At 43.9% G+C, this 26,487-nt stretch overlaps 1 protein-coding gene across 2 annotated transcripts in view; it reads right to left on the bottom strand.

Moving 5' to 3' along the window:
- LOC122541738 (primary cilium assembly protein FAM149B1-like) overlaps positions 1-26,487 on the bottom strand; it is a 203,105-nt gene that overhangs the window by 87,413 nt on the left and 89,205 nt on the right. For both annotated transcript variants that reach the window (XM_043678630.1, XM_043678629.1), the window contains one exon: positions 10,898-11,001. In XM_043678630.1, the coding sequence (XP_043534565.1) occupies positions 10,898-11,001 (104 nt within the window). The remainder of the gene's footprint in view (positions 1-10,897; positions 11,002-26,487) is intronic.

The following is a 26,487-nucleotide window of genomic DNA, read 5'->3' as shown; positions in this document are numbered from 1 at the left end:
ACATCATCAGTGTTTGGGAGCCTCCTGCGAAGCGCTTCTTTGATGCTTCCTTCGGTGTTTATAGTGGTCTGTCCCTGCTGCTTCCGGTTGTCAGTTTCAGCTGTCCGCTGTAGTGGTTGGTATATTGGGTCCAGGTCGATGTGTTTGTTGATGGAGTTTGTGGATGAATGTTGGGTCCAGGTCGATGTGTTTGTTGATGGAGTTTGTGGATGAATGTTGGGTCCAGGTCGATGTGTTTGTTGATGGAGTTTGTGGATGAATGTTGGGTCCAGGTCGATGTGTTTGTTGATGGAGTTTGTGGATGAATGTTGGGTCCAGGTCGATGTGTTTGTTGATGGAGTTTGTGGATGAATGTTGGGTCCAGGTCGATGTGTTTGTTGATGGAGTTTGTGGATGAATGTTGGGTCCAGGTCGATGTGTTTGTTGATGGAGTTTGTGGATGAATGGCATTACAGCGGACAGCTGAAACTGACAACCTGAAGCGGCAGGGACAGACCACTATAAACACCGGAGGAAACATCAAAGAAGCGCTTCGCAGGAGGCTCCCAAGCACTGATTATGTCGTCTAGCCAGGAGACGAAACGTTTGCAACAAAAACTTCCAGCTCGGCGAACAGAACCACAACAACGAGCACCCGAGCTACAAATCTTCGCACAAAGTTTCTGAGTATTTACTATGGACCAGACAAAACTCCCTGAAAATTTATAAAGAAGAGAGCCTAGACTTTAATTTTTATCTTATTTAAAGACATATTCAAGGCTTTGTGTTCCAGATGTGATTCAATTAACCCACTACTAAGTTTTAAACAAAACATACTATATTCGTACAACGCAGTTCAAAACAGAAACAAAATACGAATTGGCTTAACTTGAACTCTATTGAAATACTTAATAAAATTGTATATTATTTAACCATTAGTCGTTACCTGTTCCAAATATAGCAGCATCCCAAAAACACACCATTGGCAAAGGCAAATTCAGCTAAACAGATTTTGTCATGTGCTATCTCCAGATCAGGAGAAAAAGCACTTAAAATACAATCCAGCAAGAGAGACAGAACTCAAGCATTTTGCTACAGTAGGGTAAAAGATGTATATACCAGCTTCAACAGCCAAAAAATCCCAACTTAAATTTAAAGCAAAACTAAAACCCTGTGTCTGTGTGAGCCTGGCTCCACCCATTCATTCTTTTGTCCAATTTAAAAGATTCAGAGAGCTTAAATCACTGCTTCTGAAGCATTCTGGCATCACTGGCAACACCTCTCTGCAAGAGAAACAGCAGAGACAAATCCTGTTAAAGGTACAGTACCATCACAGGGTCCAGATGGATTTCTTCCTCGGGTCTTCAAAGAGGTTGCAAATAAAGTAGTCGATGTATTGGTGTTAATTTCCAAAATTCCCTCAATTAGGGCAAGGTTTAATCTGACAGGAAAATAGCAAATATAACCTATTCTACTCAAGGAGAGAGTAAATTAGAAAACATCCTTCATTGAAACTTGTAATGGATCAGAAACCAGATTTAAAAACTCAAGGTAATTGGGAAGAGTCAACATGGTTTTATCAAAGAGAAAACATGTTTAACCAATTCATTGAAGTTCTTTGAAGGAATAAGATGCACTTGTGGATAGCAGGTGTACTCAGAAGGCATTTGATAATTTTCACATTTCCACTGCAGAAAATAAAAGCTCACCACAGTGTAGCAGGCAACATATGAGCAGGGATAGAAGACAGGCTGGCTGAAAACAAAACATATGTACTTTTTGACTTCAAGGAGTGCAGTCCCATAAGGACCTTGTGAATATTTTACAATTTACATCAATGACTTAGAGAAGGGAGTGAAAGCATGTTAGCTAATATCAAGGTAGGTAGGAAAATCTGCTGTGAAGAAGGTGTGGAATTTGCAGATGGATATTGACAATATGAATGACTAGGCAAAAATCTGGCAGATCGAGTATAATGTGAGAAAATGTGAAGTTGTTTGCTTTCGCAGGAAGAGGAAAAAGCAGGTTATTACTACAGAATTCTGAGATGCAGGGGGATTTAGATATTCTGCACACAATTTATAAAAAGTTAGTAAGCAGTCGGTGGGTTTGAAGTAGATATCTGTGTTGAGTTGGTTGCTAGAAATGGAGATGCAGAGATCCAGGAAGGAGAGGGGGGGTAACTGAGATGATCCAGGTGAACTTGAGGTCAGGGTGGAAGGTGTACATGAGGTTGATGAACTGTTCAACTGTAGCACCGATACAGTCATCAATATAGTGGAGGAAAAGGTAGGCAAAAGATGGACTGTTTCACATACCTGAAGACGAGGCAGGCATAGTTGGGGCCTCATGGCCTGAAGGCAGTGAGAGGATTCAAAGGAGAAGTTGTTGAGGGTGAGGACCAGTTCAGCCAATCGAATGAGGAAGAAATGGAGGGCTTGAAGGCCTTTGTTATGGCGGATATGAACAGGTACTGGATGCCCGCGGTGAAGATGAAATTGGCAGGAGGCTGGAAGAACACAGCAAGCCATGCAGCATCAGGAGGTGGAGAGGTCAACGTTTCGGCAGTAACCCTTCTTCAGGACTGGGGGTGGTGTAGGGGGAGCTGCAGGGAAAGGGGTTGGTGGGGCAGGGTGGTGAAGTGGGGTTAGGTGAAGACAGGTAGAGGGTTGGTCAATGGGAGGAATGATTTTGGTTGGTGACAGGGTGGAGGGGAGGGGGATGGGCTGGGAAGAGAGTCGGGGAAAGGGAAGAGAGGTTATTTGAAGCTGGAGAACTCAATGTTGAGCCCTCCAGTCTGTAGGCTGCCCAGGCGGGAGATGAGGTGTTGTTCCTCCAATTTGCAGTGCGTTTGTTGTGGCAGTGGTGGAGGCCAAGGATGGTTATGTCAGAAAGGGAGTGGTAGGGGGAATTGAAATGAGCAGTGACTGGGAGATTTGGTCAATCCCTGCAGGCCTGGCTGCGATGCTTGGCGAACTGTTCCCTAAGTTTACGTTTGGTCCCCCCGATGTAGAGAAGACCTGGGAGCACCTGTTGCAGTAAACTAGGTTGGAAGAGGTGAACATTTGTCTCACCTGGAAGAACTGTTTGGGGCCCTGGATGAAAGTGAGGAGGGTGATGTACCAGCAGGTTTTGCACTTTTTCTGGTTGCAGGGAGAGTATCTGGGGGTTCTGGGGGAGTTGGTGGGGAGAGTGGTACAAATCAAGGACTGTTGAAGGGAACAGTCCTTGCAGAAGGCATAGAGGGTTGGGGAGTGGAAGATGTTCTTGGTGGTGAGGTCCAATTGGAATTGGCAGAAGTGTTTGAGGATGATGTGTTGGATGTGGAGACTGGTGGGGTGGTAGGTGAGGACAAGGTGGACTCTGTCTTTGTTGCATTGGCGGGGGTTTAGAGCAGTGGAACAGGGAATTGAGGTGGTATGGCGGAGGGCTGTCTGGATGACAGAGGGAGGAAAAGCATATTGTTTGAAATAGGTGGATCATGGCCGAGCGGTCTTAGCCGCTGGATTAAGGTTCTCGTCTCCACAAAGTCATGGGTTCTACTCCCTTGCTGCCTTATAGGTGGCTCAGTGATTAGCACTGCTGCCTCACAGCACCAGGGTCCCAGGTTCGATTCCAGCCTCGGGTGACTGTCTGTGTGGAGTTTGCACATTCTCCCCGTGTCTGCGTGGGTTTCCTCTGGGTGCTCCGGTTTCCTCCCACGGTCACAAAGATGTGCAGGTGAATTGGCCATGCTAATGTTAGGTCAATTAGTCAGAGGGAAATGTAGGTTCACCTGCCTCTCTTTCAACCTAGTTTACTGCATAAGGTGCTCCCAATGTGGTCTTCTCTACATCAGGGAGACCGAATGTAAACCTAGGGTGTGGCCCACCAAGCATCACAGCCGGGTTCGCAGGGGCCAACCGGACCCACCCCAGTCACCGCCCATTTCAATTCCCCCAATCACTTCCTTTCTGACATGATCATCCTTGGCCTCCTCCACTGCCCAGCAAACCACACCAAAAATTGGAGGAACAACACCTCATTGTGTTACGGAACTGGAGCTGGAGCTGGATGAACTTCGGATCATTCAGGAGGCAGAGGGGCTTATTGAGAGAAGTTATAGGGAGGTAGTTACTCCACAGCCACATGAAGAAGGTAGACGGATTACCATTGGGAGTAGAAAAGGGATGTCCTATGGTGGTTCCTCTCAACAAGTATACTGTTGAGGGGGGCTACTTACCAGGGGTAAGCCATGGGGCACAGGTCTCTGGCACAGAGTCTGTCCCTGTTGCTCAGAAGGGAAGGGGCAAGAGGAGCAGAGCTTTAGACATTGGGGACTCCATAGTTAGAGGGACAGGTAGGAGGTTTTATGGGAACGAGAGACACTCATGATTGGTGTGCTGCCTCCCAGGGTGCCAGGGTTCATGATGACTCTTACTGTGTTTTCAGGATCCTCGAGGGGGAAGGGAGCATAGGCACTAACGACATAGGTAGGAAGAAAGGTGGGGATCTAAGGCAGAAATTCAGGGAGCTAGGGTGGAAGCTGAGAGCTAGAACAAACAGAGTTGATATCTCTGGTTTGTTGCCTGAGCCACGTGCTAGTGAAGCAAGGAACAGAGAGAGAGCAGAGCTGAACACGTGGCTGCAGGGATGGTGCAGGAGGTAGGGTTTTGGATTAGATTAGATTACCTACAGTGTGGAAACAGGACCTTCGGCCCAACCAGTCCACATCGACCCTCCAAAGAGTAACCCAACCAAAACCCATTTCCCTCTAACTAATGCACCTAACATTATGGGCAATTTAACATGGCCAATTCACCTGACTCACACATCTTTGGACTATGGGAGGAAACCGGAGCATCCGGAGGAAACCCATGCAGAAATGGGGAGAATGTGAAAACTCCACACAGACAGTTGCCCCAGGCTGGAATTGAATCTGGGATCCTGGTGCTGTGAGGCAGCAGTGCTAACCACTGAGCCACCATGCCACCCCAATAGATTAGATTCCCTACAGTGTGGAAACAGGCCCTTTGGTCCAACCAGTCCACACCAACCCTCCAAAGAGTAACCCACCCAGACCCATTTCCCTCTGACTAATGCACCTAACACTACGGGCAATTTAGCATGGCCAATTCACCTGACCTGCACATCTTTGGACTGTGGGAGGAAACCGGAGCACCTGGAGGAAACTCACGCAGACACGGGGAAAATGTGCAAACTCCACACAGACAGTCGCCCGAGGCTGGAATTGAACCTGGGACTCTGGTGCTGTGAGGCAGCAGTGCTAACCACTGAGATACCGTGCTACCCCAATTCTTGGATAAATGGAGCTCTTTCTGGGAAAGGTAGGACCTCCACAAACAGGATGGTCTTCACCTGAATCAGAGGGGTACCAATATCCTGGGGGGGTAATTTGCTAATGCTCTTCGGGGGTGGGGGTGTGTGTTTAAACTAATGCAGCAGGTGGATGGGAACCTGAATTGTAGTTCCAGTGTACAGGAGGTTGTGGGTAGTGATAGGTTTACAAGGTTGCAATAGGATACAGCAATCAGGATGTTGGTTTGAAATATCTGTACTTCAATGCCAGGAGCATCCGGAATAAGATGAACTTCCAGCATGGACTGATACCTGGGATTTCGATGTTGTAGCCATTTCACAGACAAGGCTAGAGGAGGGACAGGAATGGTTGTTGCAGATTCCCTGATTTAGATGTTTCAGTAAGAACAGAGAAGATGGTAAAAAGATGATAAAATCTTGTCGAACGCCTTACTGAAGTCCATATAGGTCACCTCTACCGCTCTGCCCTCATTGTTAATCAAGGATAGTATTACAGTAGCTGAGATAACGTTTGAGGACTCATCCACTGAAGTAGTTTGGGCTGAGGTTAGAAACAGGAAAGGGAGGTCACCCTGTTGGGAGTTTTCTATAGACCTCCAAATTGTTCCAGGGATGTCGAGGAAAGGATAGCAAAGATGATTCTCGATAGGAGCAAGAGTAACAGGGTAGTTGTTGTGGGGGACTTTAACTTCCCCAATAGTGACTGGGAATACTATAGTTCAAATAGTTTAGATGGGTTAGTTTTGTTCAATGTGTGCAGGAGGGTTTCCTGACACAGTATATAGTCAGGCCAACAAAGGGAGATGCCATATTGGATTTGGTACTGGGAAATGAACCAGTCAGGTGTTAGATTTGGAGGTAGGTGAGCACTTTGGCGATAGTAATCATAATTTGGTTATGTTTACAATAGCAATGGGCAGGGATGAATATATACCACAGGGAAAGAGGTATAACTGGGGGAAAGGCAGTTCTGGTACGATTAGGCAAGTGTTAGGATGCATAGGATGGGGAAGGAAATTGCAGGGGATGGACACAATTGAAATGTGGAGCTTATTCAAAGAACAGTTACTGCGGGTCCTTGATAAGTATATACCTATTAGGCAGAGAGGTAGTTGTCAAGAGAGTCATAGAGTCATAGAGATGTACCGCATGGAAACAGACCCTTCAGTTCAACCCATCCATGCTGACCAGATATATCAACCCAATCTAGTCCCACCTGCCAGCACCCGGCCCATATCCCTCCAAACCCTTCCTATTCAAATACCCATCCAAATGCCTTTTATATGTTGCAATTGTACCAGCGTCTACACTCCCATACACGTACCCCACCTCTGTGTAAAAAAGTTGTCCCTCAGGTCTCTTTGATATTTTTCCCCTGGACTCCCCGATCTCAGGGAAAAGACTTTGTCTATTTATCCTATCCATGCCCCTCATAATTTTATAAACCTCTATAAGGTCACCACTCAGCCTCCGACGCTCCAGGGAAAAAAGTCCCAGCCTGTTCAGCCTCTCTTATAACTCAAATCCTCCAACCCTGGCAGGATTTGATAGGAACAAGACCAGAATTGCAAGCAATATTCCAACAGTGGCCTAACCAATGTCCTAACTGCAACACGACCTCCCAACTCTTGTACTCAATACTCTGACCAATAAAAGAAAGCATACCAAATGCCTTCTTCACTATCCTATCTACCTGCAATTCCACTTTCAAGGAGCTATGAACCTGCACTCCAAGGTCTCTTTGCTCAGCAACACTCCCTAAGACCTTACCATTAAGTGTATAAATGCTGCAAAGATTTGCTTTCCCAAAATGCAGCAACACGCATTTATCTCAATTAAACTCCATCTGCCACTTCTCGGCTCATTGGCCCATCTGGTCAAGATCCTGTTGTAATCTGAGGTAACCTTCTTCGCAGTCCACTACAACTCCAATTCTGGTGTCATCTGCTAACTTACTAACTGTACCTCTTATGCTCGCATCCAAATCATTTATGTAAATGACAAAAAGTAGAGGACCCAACACCAAACCTTGTGGCATTCCATTGGTCACAGGCCTTCAGTCTGAAAAACAACCCTCCACCACCACCCTCTGTCTTCTACCTTTGAGCCAGTTCTGTATCCAAATGGATAGTTCTCCCTGTATTCTGTGAGATCTAACCTTGCTAACCAGTCTCCCATGGGGAACCTTGTCGAACGCCTTACTGAAGTCCATATAGATCACATCTACCGCTCTGCCCTCATCAATCCTCTTTGTTACTTCTTCAAAAAAACATGGTTTACTAAAGAAGCTGAAGTTCTTGTCAAGAGGAAGAGGATGTAAGGATGAGGCATGAAGGCTTGAGTTATAAGTTAGCCAGAAAAGATCTAAAGGGAGGGCTAAGAAGAGTCAGGAGGGAAATGAGAGGTTGTTAGCGGATAGGATCAAGGAAAACCCTAAGGCCTTCAATAGGTATAACTGGAATAAAAGAATGACTAGAGTAAGATTAGGACCAATCAAAGATAGGAGTGGAAAGTTGTGTGTGGAATCTGAGGACATTGGGGAAGCGCTTAATGAATACTTCTTGTCAGTATTTCGTCAGTAGTGAGAACATGGAGATACAGGCTAAAGATTAGATGGGGCTGAGGTTGATAAAGAGGAAGGTTTAGCAATTTTGGAAGATCTGAAAATAGATAAGACCCCGGGGCCAGATGGGATTTACCCTTGGATCCTCTGGGAAGCCAGGGAGGAGACTGCAGAGCCTTTAGTTTCGATCTTTATGTCATCATTGTCGACAGGAGTAATTCCAGAAGACTGGATGATAGCAAATGTTCCCTTGTTTGAGAAACGGGGTCAGGACAACCCTAGTAATTATAGGCCAGTAAGATTTACTTTGGTTGTGGGTAAGGTGTTGGCAAAGGTTATAAGAGATAGGATTTATAATAATCTGGAAAGGAATAACTTGATTAGGGATAGTCAACACGGTTTTATAAAGAGTAGGTCATGCCTCACAAACCTTATTGAGTTCTTCGAGAAAGTGACAGAACAGGTGGATGAAAGTAAGGCGGTGTATATGGGCTACAGTAAGGCGTTTGATAAGGTTCCACATGGTAGGCTATTGCACAAAATAAGGAGTTACGAGATTGAAAGTGATTGAGCGGTTTGGATCAGAAATTGGCTAGCTGACAGAAGACATATGGGAAATGTTCATCCTGGAGTTCAGTTACAGTGGTGTGGCACAAGGATCTGTTTTGGGGCCACTGTTGTTTGTCATTCTTATAAATGATCTGGATGTGGGCATAGAAGGATGGGTTAGTAAATTTGTGGATGACACTAAGGTAGGCAGAGTTATAGATAATGCCGAAGGATGTTGTGGATGCACATAGATAAGATGCAGAGCTGAACTGAGAAGTGGCAAATGGAGTTTAATGCAGAAAAGTGTGAGGTAGTTCACTTCGGACAAGTAACAGGAATGTAGAGTACTCAGGTAATGGTAAAATTCTTGGCAGTGAAGATGAACAGAGAGATCTCAGTGTTCAGGTGCATAAATCCTGGAAAATTGCCACCCAGGTTGATAGGGTCGTTAAGAAGGCGTTTGAGTGTGTTGGCATGCGTTGGTGTTTGAGTTTCAGAGCCATGAGGTCATGCTTCAGCTCTACAAGACACTGGTAAGGCCGCACTTGGAGTATTGCGTGCAGTTCTGTCACCGCATTATAGGAACGATGTGGAAGCTTTGGAAAAGATTCACAGGAGATTTACTAAGATGTTGCCTGTTATGGAAGGAAAGTCTTACGAGGAAAGGCTGAGGGAACTGAGGCTGTTTTTGTTGGAGACAAGAAGGTTGAGAGGTGACTTAATTGAGACGTATAACATAATCAGAAAGTTAGATAGGGTGGACAGTGAGAGCCTTTTTCTTTGGATGGTGAAGGCTAACTCGAGGGGACATAGCTTTAAATTGAGGGGTGATAGATTTAGGACAGATATTGGGGTAGTTTCTTTACTCAGACAGTAGTAGGGGCATGCCTGCAACAGCAGTAGACCTACTGACGTTATGAGCATTTAAATGGGCATTGGACATTCATATGGATAATAATACAATTGTGTCGGTAAGATGGACATCACATTATTTTCACAGGTCGGTGCAACATCGAGGGCTGAAGGGTCTGTACTGCGCTGTAACTTTCTATTTCTATCTCTCGCCTGGGCAGCCTACAGCGAGTTCTCCAATTTCAAATAACCTCCTTTCAAAGCCCCGACTCCCTTCCGAGCCCCTCCCCATCTCTTCCAATGCTCCCTGCCACCAACCGGATTCATTCCTCCCATTGACCAATCAGGTCGTACCCTTTACTTGCCTTCACCTATCCCCATTTCACCACCCTTTCCTCCCCATTCCCTTTCTCTGCAGGTCCCCATACACCCACTTCCAGTCCTGAAGAAGGGTTACACCCGAAATGTTGACTTCGCCATCTCCTGATGCTGCCTCACTTTGTGTGTTCTTCCGGGCTTCTGCCTGTCTTTGGATTCCAGCATCTGAAGTTTTTTTGTCCCTAACCATTTTTGTCTCTAACCATGGTGAAGATGAGGCATTGGAGATCAGGGGTTCTCCTGCTCCTCGGATGCTGCCTGACCTGCTGTGCTTTTCCAGCACCAGATCTTTTGACTCTGATCTCCAGCATCTGCAGTCCGCACTTTCATGAAATTTGCTGATGACACCACCATAGTGAATTGGATCTCAAACAACGAGGCAAAGTTTTGGAAAGAAATAGAGAGCTTAGTGGCATGGGAAAAGTCAAAACGAAGGAGCTGGTCATCGACTTCAGGAAGTGGAGTGGAGGACAAGCGCCTGTCTGGATCAATGGTGCTGAGGTAGGGAAAGTTGACAGCTTCAAGTTCCAAGGAGTAAATATCACCAACAATCTAACCTAGTCCATCCACATTGACATGCAGTCAAGAAAGCATAACAATGCCTCTACTTCCTTAGGAGGCTAAGAAAATTCGGCATGTCCACAATGAGTCTTACCAATTTTTTAATAGATGTACTATAGAAAGCAAGAAATTACAGAGAGTTGAGAATGCAGGCAAGTCTGTTAGGAAAACATTCCTTATGTCTTGATGCTTGTTTCTTCTTCTTGCTTGTGCCTTGAGAAAGCAGCCATGATTATACTCTCTTCCACCAGGCAGATGATACAAATGTTTGAAGACAGATTCAAGGTTAGCTTCTTCCCACCTTTATCAGACTTAAGAACGGACTTCTTATATTTTAGAGTTGATTTTGTCTCCACCTTCTCTGCAGCTGTAACACTATTTTCTGCATTCCGTTCCATTACCCTGATTATTTATATAAGGTATGATTTAGTTGGACAGCATGCAAAACAATACTTTCATTGTATCTCAATATCCATGACAATAATAAATGAAATCGAATATGGAAAGTGTGTGAACAAATGTTATTGAGGTGATCCGCCATGTCATAGAATGGCATGAACAAAAACAGAAGCTGCTGGAAAAGCTCAGCATCTGTGAAGAGGAGTCAGAGTTAATGTTTTGAAGCCGGCGACCCTTCCTCATAGGACATCAAGATAATAAACTATCAGCAAAGCTCACTGCAACGACAGTACTTACTGAATCTTCCCAGATAATGAAGGGCTTGGCTGATGAAAGGGAATCCCTTGGATCTGCAAACTACTTGGCCTGCTCTGTACTGCTCCAGAGTATGCTTGCTGAACCTGCAGGCCAATGAAATAATTCAGAATCCAACAACAAAATAAATTTATGTAATACCTTTACTGTCAAAAGACTTCCATGATGATCCAGAATGTCAATCAGACAAAAGAAAATACACCAAATTGTTGAGACTGGAAGGATGCTAGCCAGGTGGATCTCACAGAATGAGTTCCCTGATTGGGGCTCTTAATCTGGTCCAATCATGGAGTCCTGGCTGACAGATATAAACAGGAGGGTCAGAGGTTCTGCTCACAACAGGAGCTGACTCTGTGCTAACTGGGTTAGTGTTATGTAGCATGCACGTGTAAATAAAGGTGACTTGGTGACGGGGTACTGGTCTTTGTGGAGTTATTTCAGTGGTGACAACAGTGGGATATAGCCCTGAAAAGATTCGCTCGTAACAGTTGTCTTTGAGTTAGAGGTAAGCATTTCTGGCATCGTGCTGCTATTCGTGAAGCTTGACTCATTCAATGCTGTACTCGAAGACTGGGCTCAGTATGCGCAAAGAATGCATTATTTTCTTTGGGCAAATGACATTGGGCAGATGTAAAGCAATGAGTAATTCTCCTGCCAGTGGGTAGACCCAGAGCTTTTTTGGTTGTTAGAAGCCTAACTTTCCTGGAGGCATCAGATACTAAAACGTTTCAAGAGTTGATGGATTTAGCAAAAGAATATTTGCTAAATCCCCCACTAATTCTAAGACACTATCGGTTTTACTCAACAGTTCAAGAACTGGGGAGCCCATATCAGTATTTTTGACAAGGTTAAGATGAATGCCCACTTGGATATGTGGGATTAATGATCTGATCTTGCAAAATCATCTACTAACTGAAGCCCAACTGAAATTCAAACAAGCAATATAATTGGCTTTGTTGTCGGAAAATACAGTAAGTTGAGCATAGAACATGCAATAGTACAGCATCCGACAGGGTCTTTGGCCCTTGATGTTGTGCCGACCTTTTATCCTCCTCTAAGATCAAATTAACCTACATACCCTTCATTTTACTATCATCCATGTACCTATCCAAGAATCGCTTAAATGTCCCTAATGTGTATACTCTACTACCACTGCTGGCATTGCATTCTATGCACCCATAACTCCTTGTGTAAAGAACCTACCTCTGACATGACCCCAAAACATTCCTGCAATCATCTTAGAATTATATCCACCTGTGATAGCCATTTCCACCCTGGGAAAAATGTCTCTGGCTATTCGCTCTATCTATGCCTCTCATCAGCTTGTACACCTCTATCAAGTCACCTCTCATCCTTCTTTGGAAGCCTGAGTTTTCTTAACCTTTCTTTATAACTCATGCCCTCCAACCCTGGCAACATCCTGGTAAATCTCCTCTGTACCCTCTCTAAAACTTCAACAGCCTTCCTAATGAGGCGACCAGAACTGAACACAATATTCCAAGCGTGGTCTAACCAGGGCTCAACAGAGCTGAAGCATAACCTCGCATGGGACTGTCTGTATGTTTGGCTGTCTGGATACAGAATTGGCTGGCCCATAGAAGACAGAAAGGGGTAGTAGATTGACAGTATTCAACCTAGAGCTCAGTGACCAGTGATGCTCCACAGGAATCTGTTCTTGAACCTCTGCTCTTCATGATTTTAATAAATGACTTGGATGAGGAAGTGGAAGGCTGGGTTAGTAAGTTCGCTAATGACATGGAGTTGTGGGTAGTGTGGAAGGCTGTGGTCAGATGCAATGGGATATGGATCCCGCTGCTAATGAAAGCCACAACACCATAGACCTTCTTAACAACCCTATCAACTTGAGTGGCAACTTGGAGCGATCTATGGATGTGGACTCCAAGATCCCTCTGTTCCTCCACAGTGCCAAGAATCCTGCCTTTAACCCTATAATCTGTATTCAAATTTGACCTCCCAAAATAAATTACTTCACACTTTTCCAGTGAACTCCAACAGCATCCATATCCCATGTCATTAGCAAACTTAATAACCCAGCCTTCCACTTCCTCATCCAAGTCATTTATAAAACCCATAAAGAGAAGACGTCCCAGAACAGATCCCTGTGGAGCATCACTGGTCACTGAGGTCTAGGTTGAATACTTTCAATCTACTACCACTTTCTGTCTTCTATGGGCCAGCCAATTCTGTCCAAACAGCCAAACATACAGACAGTCCCATGCCGCCTTACTTTCTGAAAGAGCTTATCATGGGGAGTGTTATCGAATACCTTACTAAATTCCATTCACACCACATCCACTATTCTCCCTTCATCAATGTGTTTTGTCACATCATCAAAGAATTCAATAAGGCTTGTGAGGCATGCCCTGCCCCTCACAAATCCATGCTATCACTAATCAAACTATATTTTTCCAAACAATCATAAAGCCTATCTCTCAGAATCCTCTCCAACAATTTGCTCACCACAGACGTAAGACTGACTGGTCTGAAATTCCCAGGGTTATCTCTGTTCTGTTTCTTGAACAAGGGAATAGCATTTGCCATCCTGCAATCATTTGGTACTACTCCAGTGAATAGTGGGGATGCAAACAGCATCGCCAAAGGCACAGCAATCTCCTCCCTCACTTCCCGTAGTAATCTTTGGTATATTCCGTTTGGCCCTGGGGACTTATCTAAGTTCATGTTTTTCAAAATTTGTAGCACATCCTCTTTCTTAACATCAGCCTCTTCCAGCATGTCAGTCTGTTTCACACCATTCTCAAAAACAACAAGGTCCCTCTCAACTGCAGCAAAACATTAATTAAGGACCTCCACTACTGCCTCCAGGCTCAGGTTCCCTGAATGGCCCTATATCCCACTCTTGTCACCACTGAAATAACTCCACAAAGACCAGTACCCCGTCACTAACCCTGAATGGCCCTACCCTCATTCTGGCCAACCTGTTGTTCCTCACGTAAGTGCAGAATGCCTTGAGGTTTTCCTTAACCTGACTTGCCAAGGCTTTTTCATGTCCCCTCCTAGCTCTCCTCAATCCATTCTTCAGTTCCATCCTGGCAACCTTGTAACCCTCTACAGCACTGTCTGATCCTTACCTTCTCAACCCTAAGTAAGCTTCCTTCTTCCTTTTACTAAATGTTCCACATCTCGTCATCCAAGGTTCCTTCACCCTACCATCCCTTCCTATCCAGCACTCGCACAAAGTGCTCCCTAAACAACCTCCACATTTCTGTCATGCATTCCCCTGAGAATATCTGGCCCCAATTTATGTTCCACAGTTCCTGCCTAAAGCATTGTGGAACTTGCCCCAATTAAATACTTTCCCATACTGTCTGCTCCTATCCCTCTCCATGACTATAGTAAAGGTCAGGGAGTTGTGATCACTATCACCTAAATGCTCTCCCACTAACAGATGTGACACCTGACCTGGTTCATTGCCAAGCACAAAATCCAACATGGCCTCCCCTCTTAGTCGGCCTATCCCCGACATATTGAGTCAGGAATCCTTCCTGGACACACCTGACAAAATCTGCTCCATCCAAACTATTTGCACTAAAGAGGTTCCAATCAAAATTAGCGAAGTTGAAGTCACCCATGACAACTATCCTGTTAGTTCTGCGCATTTCCAATATCTGCCTTCCAATCTGCTACCTCTTTTAGCTTCCAATCTAACTCCCAATACTGTCTTTTCAGGTCCTCATCCGTTTTGCTAGCTATGTCATTGGTACCGATGCATACCACGACCTCTGTCTGCTGGGTGCCAAGATGAAGGCCAGGTTACATAACAATTCAGCAACTCAAGGTAAGACCTAAACTTATGACAGACGTGGGAGCTGGAGCATCTTTGATCACCCTCACTTTATGCTCCAATGCATCTTGTCAACACTGTAGCCCAAGTAGTTGGCTTGGGATGCCTGGAGCACAAACTTTTCCTGCCTAATGCATACCTCTACCTTGGGGAAATATTTAAGCACTATTTCAAAGTTCTCTAAATATTCTTTGTTGGTCTTCTTGGGTATTAGCTTGTCACTCCTATAAATAGCAACCTGGGGTTGACTTTGTAAATTGTTCTCCATCATCCATTGGAAAAAGGCACAGGCTGATGATAGCCGAAAAGGAAGTCTCTTATGTTGGTATAAACTCTTGTGGATATTAATTGTAGCATACTTCTGAGAATCCTCCTCTAATCATAATTGCAACATGTAAGATCACCATGGCCCCTATGATAGTCCCTCGATCACCCTGAAAAACGTTTGGGTATTTAATTTGGACTTCACTGAGGCAGCTACTTTCTAATTGAAAAGTATCAAGTTCAATCTTTCTCAGCCAATTTCACCACATCAAGTTTGGGCCCAATTCTTTTACAGGTAACTGAACCAGCTGCCTCTCATAAGAGACAAGAAAACTGCAGATGCTGGAATCCAATGGAAACAAGCAGGAGGCTAGAAGAACACAGCAAGCCAGGCAGCATTAGGAAGTGAAGGTGTCAATGTTCCAGATGTAACCCTTCTTCAGGACTTCTCCACCTCCTCATGCTGCTTGGCTTACTGTGTTCTCATAAGAGACTTCAACCAAACTTGGACCTTTGAATCTGAAAAGGTTTCCTGGAGTAGATTCTCAGCCTGGCTGAGGTCTTAATCAAATTTAAGAGCAGATGTCCAGAGCAAATTTTGATAAAGTCTGGTTCCTTAATCACGCCATGCTGGTATCGACCTCCATTAGAACTGAGTAACCATTTAGCCAGATGTTTATTTTGATTATTTCTGACTTGGATGTGCTAAACAATTTATATGTTCCAAACCAGCCATAGATGGACTTTCCAGGATGTGGACTCTCCTGGATTCTGGCCTATGAGTTCTCTCAGTCAATTCAGGCCTGGTGGAAGTCTTTTGCTGTCTCGTGTCTGTATGTCAGCAGCAACTATCATGGCCTGCTGGCCCAGATCCTAGAGAAACGTTTAATCATTTGGCCAAGGCTTGGCCTTGTTTTTGAGGATTTGCTGTGGACTGACCTAGGATCCCAAAGTTCAGGAGAGGTCCTGATTGAGGCTGTGCAATTTCCTTTCCTCAAGAGATGCTCCCCAAGCTCTGTCAGCCTGGTGAGGGTGATCACTTCCATTGGCATACTCTGTAACTCACATTGGTACCAATGACACAGCGAGGAAAAGGGGTGAGGTCGTGAAAAGTGAATATAGGGTGTTAGGTTGGAAGCTAAAAGGCAGGACGAGCAAATTAGGAATCTCAGGATTGCTACTGGTGCCATAGGCTAGTGAGGCTAGAAACAGAGAGCGTGTTCAGCTGAATGTGTGGCTGCAGACCTGATGCAGGAGTGAGGGCTTCAGATATTTGGGATCATTGGGATAGATTCTGGGGAAAGTGGGACCTGTACAAGGATGATGGGTTACAACTGAACAGGAGGGACACCAATATCCTGGGTGAGAGATTTGCTAGAGCTCTTCAGGAGTGTTCAAACTAGTTTGGTAGGGGTTGGGAACCGGAGCTACGGAGCAGAGGATGGGATAGCTGGTGAACAGGCAGATACAGAGTGCAGCGGTGGGCGGTTAGACAGTTGATAGGACAAAGTTGCAATCAGTGTGATTGGTTGAAGTGTGTCTATTTTGAGGCAAGAAATATCAGAAACAGGGTGATGAACTTAAATCATGGATCTGAACTTGGGGCGAGGATTTGTGGCAATTACGCTGACTTGGATATCACAGGGGCAGGAATGGTTATTGGATGTTCCAGGGTTTAGATGGAATAGGAATAGAGAGAGAGGTAAGAGAGGTGGGGGAGAGACTTTGCTAATCAGTGATAGTATCACAGGTGCAGAAAGGGAAGTCTTTGAGGAGTATTTATCTACTGAGTCAGTATGGATGAAAGTCGGAAACAAAAAAGGAGCAGACCCCCTTCAATAGCAACAGAGACATGGAGGAGAAGATTAGGAGGCAGATATTGGAAATGTGCAGAAGTAACAGGGTTGTTGTCATGGGTGACTTCAACTTCCCTAATATTGATTTAAACCTCCTTAATACAAATAGTTTGGGTGGAGCAGTTTTTGTTCGGTTTGTCCATGGCTCAATATGTAGATAGGCCTTCCAGAGGAGACGCCAGATTGGATTTGGTGTTTGGCAATGAACCAGGTCAGGTGTCAAATCTCTTGATTGGAGAGCTTAGTGATCACAACTCCCTGACCTTTACTATAGTCAAGGAGAGGGATAGGAGCAGACGTACAGGAAATTAGTTTTACAGATTACAGATTACAGATTACATTACAGTGTGGAAACAGGCCCTTCAGCCCAACAAGTCCACACCGACCCGCCGAACGCAACCCACCCATACCCCTACATTTACCCCTTACCTAACACTACGGGCAATTTAGCATGGCCAATTCACCTGACCTGCACATCTTTGGACTGTGGGAGGAAACCGGAGCACCCGGAGGAAACCCACACAGACACGGGGAGAACGTGCAAACTCCACACAGTCAGTCGCCTGAGGCGGGAATTGAACCCGGGTCTCAGGCGCTGTGAGGCAGCAGTGCTAACCACTGTGCCACCGTGCCGCCCACAGTTATTTATGGGAGGAGGAATTAGGCAGGAATGAGGTCGGTAAATCGGTAACAGATGTTCTCACAACAGAAATGTGGAGGTTGTTTAGGGAGCACTTGCTGATAGTGCTGGATAGGTTTGTCCCACTGAGGCAAGGAAGGGATGGTAGGGTGAAGAAGCCTTGGGTGACAAGGAATGTGAACCATCTAGTCAAGAGAAATAAGGAAGCTTCACTTAAGTTGAGAAGGCTCTAGACGGTTACAAGATAGCCATGAAGGAAATGAAAAATGGATGTAGGAGAGCTCGAAGGGGGCATAAAATGTTTTAGCGAGTTGGATTAAGAAAAACCCCAAGACGTTCTACACTTATATGAGGAACAACAGGATGGCCAGTGTGAGGGTAGGGCAAATGAGAGATTAGTGGAGGGAATCTGTGTCTGGTGACAGATTGGGGAGGTCCTTAATGAATACTTTGTTTCAGTATTCAGTGCTGAGAGAGGCTTCGTTGCTTGTGTGGACAACACGAAAAAGGTTGACATGCTCAAACAGGCTGATGTTAAGAAGGAGGATGTGTTGAAAGCTTTGATAAACATAAGAATAGGTAACTCCCCTAGGCCAGATGGGATATACCCAAGATTACACTGGGAAGTGTGGGAAGAGATTGCTGCGCCTTTGGCGATGATGTTTGCATCCTTACTGTCCACTCTAGTACTGCAACATCACTGGAGGATGGCAAATGTTATTCCCCTGTTCAAGACAGGGAATAGGGATAACTCTTGGAATTATAGACCAGTCAGTCTTACGTCTGTTGTGGTGACAAATTATTGGAGAAGATTCTGAGAAACAGGATTTATGATTACATGGAAAAGCAAAGTTTGATTGGAGATAGTAGCATGGCTCACAAGCCTTACTAAATTCTTTAAGGATGTGACAAAACACATTGAAGGTCGAGAAGTGGATGTGGTGTACATAGATTTTAGCAAGGTGTTTGATAAGGTTCCTCATGGTAGGCTCAATCAGAAAGTAAGGGGACATGGGATGTACGGAAATCTGGCTATCTGGACACAGAATTGCCTGGCCCATAGAAGACATAGGGTGGTGGTCGATGGAAAGTATTTAGCTGGGAGCTCAGTGACCAGTGGTGTTCTGCAGGGATCTATTCTGGGACCTTTGTTCTTTGTGATTTTTATAAATGACTTGGATGAGGAAGTGGAAGGGCGGATTAGTGGAAGGGTGGGTAAGTTTGCCGATGACACAAAAGTTGGTGGAATGGTGGATAGTGTGGAGGGCTGTGAAAGGTTGCAATGCGGCAGGGTGGCAGATGGAATTCAACCTGGAAAAATGTGAAGTGGCTCATTTTTGAAGGTTAAATTTGAATAGAGAATACAGTTAAGGACAAGATTCTTGGCAGCGTGGAGGAATATACAGCCTTAGATCCCCCAAAGTTGCCACCCAAGTTGATATGGTGTGTTGGCTTTCATGAACAGGAGGACTGAGGTTAAGAGCTGTGAGGCGATATTACAGCTACTTAGAGCCCTGGTTAGACCACACTTGGAATATTGTGTTCAGCTCTGGTCACCTCATTATAGGAAGGATGTGGAAGCTTTAGAGAGGCATCAGAGGGGATTTATCAGGATGCCTGGACTGGAGAACATGTCTTATGAAGAAAGATTGAGGGAGCCAGGGCTTTTCTCATTGGAGCGAAGAAGGATGAGAGGTGACTTGATAGAGGTGTACAAGATGATGAGAGGCAGAGATAGACTGAAGAGTCAGAGACTTTATCACAGTGCAGAATTGGCTATCACAAGGTGATTGGAGGAACGTTAAGGGGAGATGTCAGAGGTTGCTTCTTTGCACAGAGTGGCGGGTGTGTGGAGTGCATTGTCAGAGGTGGTAGTAGAGTCAGACACAATTAGGAATATTTAAGCAACTTTTGGATGGGCACATGGATGATAGTAAAATGAAGGGTATGTAGGTTACTTTAATCTTAGAGTAGGATAAAAAATTGGCACAACATTGAGGGCCAAAGGACTTGTACTGTGCTGTACTGTTCTATGTTCTTACATCTGCTAATGAAAAAGGGTCAGCCTTGGAAATGGTCTTGCAGCTAAGATGTAGACTTTAGGGAAGTGAAGAAATGGCTATCGCCGTCTAAGGTGTTGGTACACGATGAGATGTGGCGTTGACATGTCATGCATCCGGAGGAAATCCATGTAGACACAGGGAGAATGTGCAAACTCCACACAGACAGTCGCCTGAAGCTGGAATCGAACTCGTATCCCTGGCACTGTGAGGCAGCAGTGCTAACCACTGAGCCACCATGCCACTCCAAGCATTTGGCCCATATCCCTCTAAACCCTTCCTATTCATACCGATCCTGATGCCTTTTAAATGATGTAATTGTACCAGCCTCCATCACTTCCTCATTCCATACATGCACCACGCTCTGTGTGAAAAAGTTGACCCTTTTACATCGTTCCCCTCTCACCCTAAACCTATGGCCTCTAGTTCTGGACTCACCCAACCTATTTATCCTATCGATGCCTCTCATGATTTTATAAACTTCTATAAGGTCATCCCTCAGCCTCCGATGCTCCAGGGAAAACAGCGCCAGCCTATTCAGCGTCTCCCTATAGCTCAAACCCTCCAACCCTGACAAAAAAACCATCCTTGTAAATCTTTTCTGAATGCTTTCAGGTTTTACAGCACCCTTCCGATAGGTAGACCTGAATTGCATGCAATATTCCAAAAAGTGGCGAACAAATGTCCTGTACAGCCACAACGTGACCTCCCAACTCCTGCACTCAATACTCTGACCAATAAAGGAAAGCATACCAAATGCCTTCTTCACTATCCTATCTACCTACGACTCCACTTTCAAGGAACTATAAACCTGCACTCCAAAGTCTCCTTGTTCAGCAACACTCCCTAGGACCTTACCATTAAGTGTATAAGTCCTACTCTGATTTTCTTTTCAAAAATACAGCACCTCGCATTTATCTAAATTAAACTCCATCTGTCATCCCCCAGCCCACTGGCCCATCTGATTAAGATCTCGTTGCAAACTGAGGTAACCTTCTTCGCTGTCCATTACACTTGCAATTTTGGTGTCATCTGCAAATTTTCTAATTACCTTCTATGTTCACATCCAAATCATTTATATAAACGACACAAAGCAGTGGACTCAGCACCAATCCTTCTGACACAGCACTGCTCACAAGTCTAAAAAGCAACCCTCCATCACCACCCTCGTCTTCTACCTTCCAGTCAGTCCTGTATCCAAATGGCTAATTCTCCCTGTATTCCATGAGATCTAACCTTGCTAACCAGTCTCCCATGGGGAACCTTGTCGAACACCTTACTGAAATCCATATAGATCATGTCTACCACTCTGCTCTCATCAATCCTCTTTGTTGCTTCTTCAAAAAATTCAATCAAGTTCGTGAGTCATGATTTCCCACACACAAGGCCATGCTGATTATCCCTAATCAGTCCTTGCCTTTCCAAACACATGTAAATCCTGTCCCTTAGGATTCCCTCCAACAACTTGCCACCATCATCAGGCTCATCGATCTATAGTTCACTGGCTTTTCCTTACCACCTTTCTTAAATAGTGGCACCATGTTAGCTAACGTCCAGTCTTCCGGCACCTCACCTGTGACTATCAATGATACAAATATCTCAGTAACGGGCCCAGCAATCACTTCCTTAGCTTCTCACAGAGATCTAGGGTACACCTGATCAGTTCCTGGGGATTTATCCACAGTTATGCATTTCAAGACATCCTGCACCTTCTCCTCCTCTGTAATGTGGGAGCTGAAGTAGGGGTTGAGGCAGTCAATTTTAGATATGGAAAGGGGTCATCTTTGTGACAGACCAGATATGATGTCAGAAGCTCAACTTGGGATTAAATTGGACACTACAAATATGAACAACCTGATTCAAACTGAGGAGCAGACTGAATGTGGAGTCAAAGGTATGGAGTTATTGCAGAGACTAAAGTATTGGCTTTAGTATTTGCAATGCTAAACTGGAAGAAACTGGCTCCTTCAAGAAATTTGTCAAAACGTTTGACAACCGACAACAATGAACAAGTGAAGCAAGATTGTGATGAAGTTGAAATAAAAACAAAAATACCAGAAAAACTCAATAGGTCAGTCAACATCTGTGGAAAGAGAAATAGTTGAAATGTCAGGTTGATAGTCTTTCTTTAGAATAGATTTCAGCACCTGCATTGCTTAATTTTGAATAAAAGGGATGCTCTTTGACATGCTGGAAGACAAGAGATACCAAATGACAAAACAGCTTTTAGACTGGGATTATTTTAATTGAAATTTAGAAGAATGAGGGGGAATCTTACAGAAACATATAAAATTATGAAAGGAATAGATAAGAAAGAAGTAGAGAGGATGTTTCCACTGGTGGGTGAAGTGAGGACAAGACTGCATAGTCTCAAAAGTAAGGGAAGGAGGTTTAGGACTGAATTGAGAAGGAACGTATTCACCTAGAGGGTTGTGAATCTAAGGAATTGCCTGCCCACTGAAGTAGTTGAGGCTTCCTCAGTAAATGTTTTTAAAGCTAAGATAGATAATTTTTTTGATCAGTAAAGGAATTAAGGCTTATGGTGAGAGGGTGCGTAAGTGGAACTGAGGCCATGAAAAGATCAGCCATGATCTTATTGAATAGCGGAGCAGGGTCGAGGGGCCAGATGACCTACTCCTGCTCCTAGTTTTTCTGTAAAAGAGATGACAAGATAAAAAGAGTATGGTAATGGAACATGAGTAATGAAGCAAAAGACAAGATTAGGTGGAGTGGTACCGGGAACAGCAGAATCACAACCAACAAAAAAAAATGTCAACAAATTGGAACAATGGCTACGATCTGAAGGAGCAGATATACTCCACCCAGAACCACAAAGCCAACTTGCTTGCCTCCCCTCCCCGACTGCAATTCAGTCCTGTGCATAATTAGATCCTCCTATTTTGATCAGCTCCCCCACTGTCCTCAATTTTGTCATGCCAACAAACCAGCCTATCTCATCTCTCCTCTTTCCAATATTTCCTATTCTTGTTTGTAATTTGCCTCCAGTCTCCCAATCCTTATCTTCGAGACATCAGTTTCCAATCCACCTCTAATTGTCTCTAATCTCATAGCCCACCGGCTTTTCCAAACCTCTTTGTTTGCTTGTCTAATCCTACGCTGACAATGAAGGCTCGCCCACCCTCCAGCTTCTGAAACTGTCTGACTGTGGCTAGGAAAGGAAGATAAAAAGTGTTAACCAGATCCTGCCACTGAAGTTAGTAGGAGCTGCTCTTCTAGCTTTCCCAAATACAAAGTGGCACCCTTAACCGGGTTTAACACTGAGTTGCCATTTAGTTTTTACCACTTCTTAAAACTTGATAAGATCTTCTGTTTCATTTATAATTATCCACCCTTTAACCATGGGAATCCACTTATTCCATATTTTTGAATATTGGCACGGTGGCTCAATGGTTAGTACTGCTGCCTCACAGCACCAGGGACCCGGTTTTGACTCCAGCCCCAGGCGACTGTCTGTGTGGAGTTTGCACATTCTCCCCGTGTCTGCGTGGGTTTCCTCCGGGTGCTCCCGTTTCCTCTCAGTCTAAAAATATGCAGGTTAGTTTAACTGGCTGAACTAAATTGCCCATAATGTTCAAGGATGTGTAGGTTAGATGCATTAGTCAGGGATAAATTTAGCGTAGGGGGAATGGGACTGGATGGAGGGTCAGTGTAGACTTATTGGGTTGAAGGGCCTGTTTCCACTCTGTAGGGATTCTATGATTCTGTAGGGATTCGATGATTGCCCTTCATCCTATTCATTTTTATTAGTTGCCTTCCCTCCACAATTGACTTGCCTTTTTTATAAATTGTTGGTGTTAGTTTTTATTTGTCACTTTTTAAAGAGATTTTAATACCTTTTAAAATCCAAGAGTTCCAGATTCCTCTGGAAATATGTCACAGAAATGTCTGAATAAAGCCAAATCATCTCCCAATGAACATTTTCTACCTTATGTGACATAATTGGACATTTTTCTTGTCTTATTCAGACTTTTCTTGTTTGTTTTTGATCATTGAAATTGATTATTCCTCCCAGTCAACGACCTTTACACAGGAATATAAGTGCAGCCTTTCAGCCTTCTTTGCAGTTCTGGAGCATAGTCGATCATACACCTCCAGCCATTTTCCTGCACTACCCTCCAGTTTGTTTTATGCTATTAGCAGGTAGAAATCTGTTGATCTCTGTCTTCATTTTAGCCTTAAATGTACTGTCTCGTCCTCTGACACAGTGTGACCTGGTTCCAGAATTTACCAGCCAAGGGAAACAATCTTTCTACATCTACACTGTCTAGCTCTTGAATAGTTTTGTTAAGTTTCAATGAGATTAGCTCTTATTGTTCTGAACACTCAGTCTCCTCTTCTCTATCGCTTCTCTCAGTCCTGCCATTTCAGGAATTTCTGCTGCAGGCTCTCAATGGTAAATACATCCTTCCTTGGGCAAGGGCACCAGCGCTGCACAGAATATTGCCCTCTAATAAAGGCTATATGCACCTGAAACAACATTTCTTCAGTCCTGTGTTTAATTCCTCTTGCAATAAAGGCCAACATACCATTGACCTTTCTAATTGCTTGCTCTATCTCCACAATGACTTATTAACAAGGACACCCCTGTCCCTTTGGACATCAATATTTCCCAACCTCTCACCATTCAAGAAATATTCTATACCTCTACTCCTCCTACCGAAATGGATAATCTCAAACTTATCTACAGCTGTACATTGTATACTATTTGTCATTTCTTTACTCAACCTGTCTTAATCCCCACGAAGCGTTTTTCTTCCTCCTCACAACTCACATTCCCACCAAGTTTTGTGTCATCAATAAATATTACCATTGAAATATAATTATAATAAATTGGAAATATTATCATTGTCCTTGTTACTGAATCATTAGTTTGAATTCTGAAAAGCTGGAGCTCAAATATGGATCTTTTTAATATCTCACTAGTCACAGCCTGCCAACACAGCCTAAGAATGACCCATTCTTTTTGACATTCTATTTTCCTTCCGTGAATCAATCCTCAATCCATGCCAATATATTACATTCTATCCCACATGCTCAAATTTTACTTCCTAACTACCGGATGCTGTCTAATCAAGCCTTCTGAAAATCCAAATACATATCCAGTGGTTCCCCTGATTGAATGTGCCAGGAATATTCACAAAAACGCCAACAAATTCATCAAACATGATTCTCCATTTTACATATCCATGTTGATTCTGTCTGATTAGCCGATTATTTTCTAATTGCACAGTTATCACATCCTATATAATAGATTCTAGTATTTCCTTAGAACTCACATCAGGTTAACAAGTCTGTAGTTCTTTAGACCATAAGACATGGAGTAGAGTAGCTTTTATTTGTCATTTCTACCATATACAACTGATACAGTAAAAACGAGACAGCGTTCCTCCAGGACCAGGGGTGCTACATGGATAGCACAAAGTACACAATCGTACATGGCATAAAATGCATAAGAAGTGCAAAACATGCAAGTTACAGTGTAATGGAAGAATGATAATAGATTTTTCTCTCACAGCAATTCGAAGTTGTGCAAAGAATTTCAGATGGGAAAGAGTCCAATCATACTGCGTTAAGGAGCTTGATGGTTTGGGGGAAGAAACTGTTGCATAGCCTGGCTGTGAGAGACCAAATGCTCCAGTATCTTCTGCCTGACAGCAGGAGGGAGAAGAGATTGAGTGAGGAATATGTGGGGTCTTCCACAATGCTGTTGGCCCTTTGGATGTAGCATTTGGTGTAAATGTCTATAATGGATGGAAGAGAGACCCCAATGATCTTCTCAGCTGTCCTCACTATCCGTGAAATTCTGCCAATTGGCCCATTGAGTCCATTCCGCCATTCAATCATGGCTGATAGGTTTTTCAACCCCATTTTCCCGCTTTCTCCCTGTAACCTTTGATCTTATTGGCAATCAAGAACATCTCTGTTTTAAACATACTCAATGACCTGGCCTCCACAGCCTTCTATGGTGATGAATTTCACAATTCATCATTCTCTCGCTGAAGAAGCTTCTCCTTACCTCCGTTCTAAAGGGTCTTCACTTTAAGACTGTGCCCTCAGGTCCTCGTCTCTCCTGCCAATGGAAACATCTTCCCAATGCCCACTCGGTCCAGGCCATTCAGTATGCAGTAAGTTTCAATCAGATCCCCCCTCATCCTTCTAAACTCCAATTTGCACAGTCCTCAAATATTCCTCAATGTGTTAAGCCTTTCATTCCTAGGATCATTCTTGTGAACCCTCTCTGGACCCTCTCTTCTTGAGGTATGGGGCCCAAAATTGCTCACAATACTCTAAATATTTTCCAAAATAGTGAAGTTAATTTGCAAACTTCCAATCTGCATGCATCATTTCAGATTCCATAAAAACTTGCAAGATTATCATCAAGACATCCGCTATCTTGATAACCAGTTTTATCAAGACTCTGGAATATACATCATCTGTCCTGGGGATTGTCAATGTTTAGTAGCGTGAATCTCACTGATATACCTGTACTACCTTGTAACCAAAACTAATTTCTTTCAGTTTTTCATTCTCACTTGCCCCTAGATCTCCATAATTTCTGGGAGAAAGCTTATACCTTCCTCCATGAAGTCAGGCACAACTTAGTTAAAAATCATACTACAAAAGGTTTATTTGGAAGCACTAGCTTTCGAAGCGCTGCTTCTTTGTCAGGTGGCTATGGAGCAGAATCATAAGACACAGAATTTATATTAACAGGATTGCAGTGTCATGGAACATAATATTAAACAAATTTAGCTTACGTCTTTCATCTTTTAGAATGATCATGTTAGTTTTGGTTCCCTCATATGTAAATCCCAGAACATTTTTAAAGTTACATTCTCAAGATAACTTTAACAATAGGTGCCATCTCAGCCAGATAATGCATTGGAGGTGTGGGTTAAAGTCTGCCT

The sequence above is a fragment of the Chiloscyllium plagiosum genome, chromosome 38 (genome assembly GCF_004010195.1).
Source record: "Chiloscyllium plagiosum isolate BGI_BamShark_2017 chromosome 38, ASM401019v2, whole genome shotgun sequence".
In the NCBI taxonomy this organism is placed as follows: Eukaryota; Metazoa; Chordata; class Chondrichthyes; order Orectolobiformes; family Hemiscylliidae; genus Chiloscyllium; species Chiloscyllium plagiosum.
Note: the sequence above shows the minus strand (reverse complement) of the source record. Positions and strands in the feature narration are given on the sequence as shown.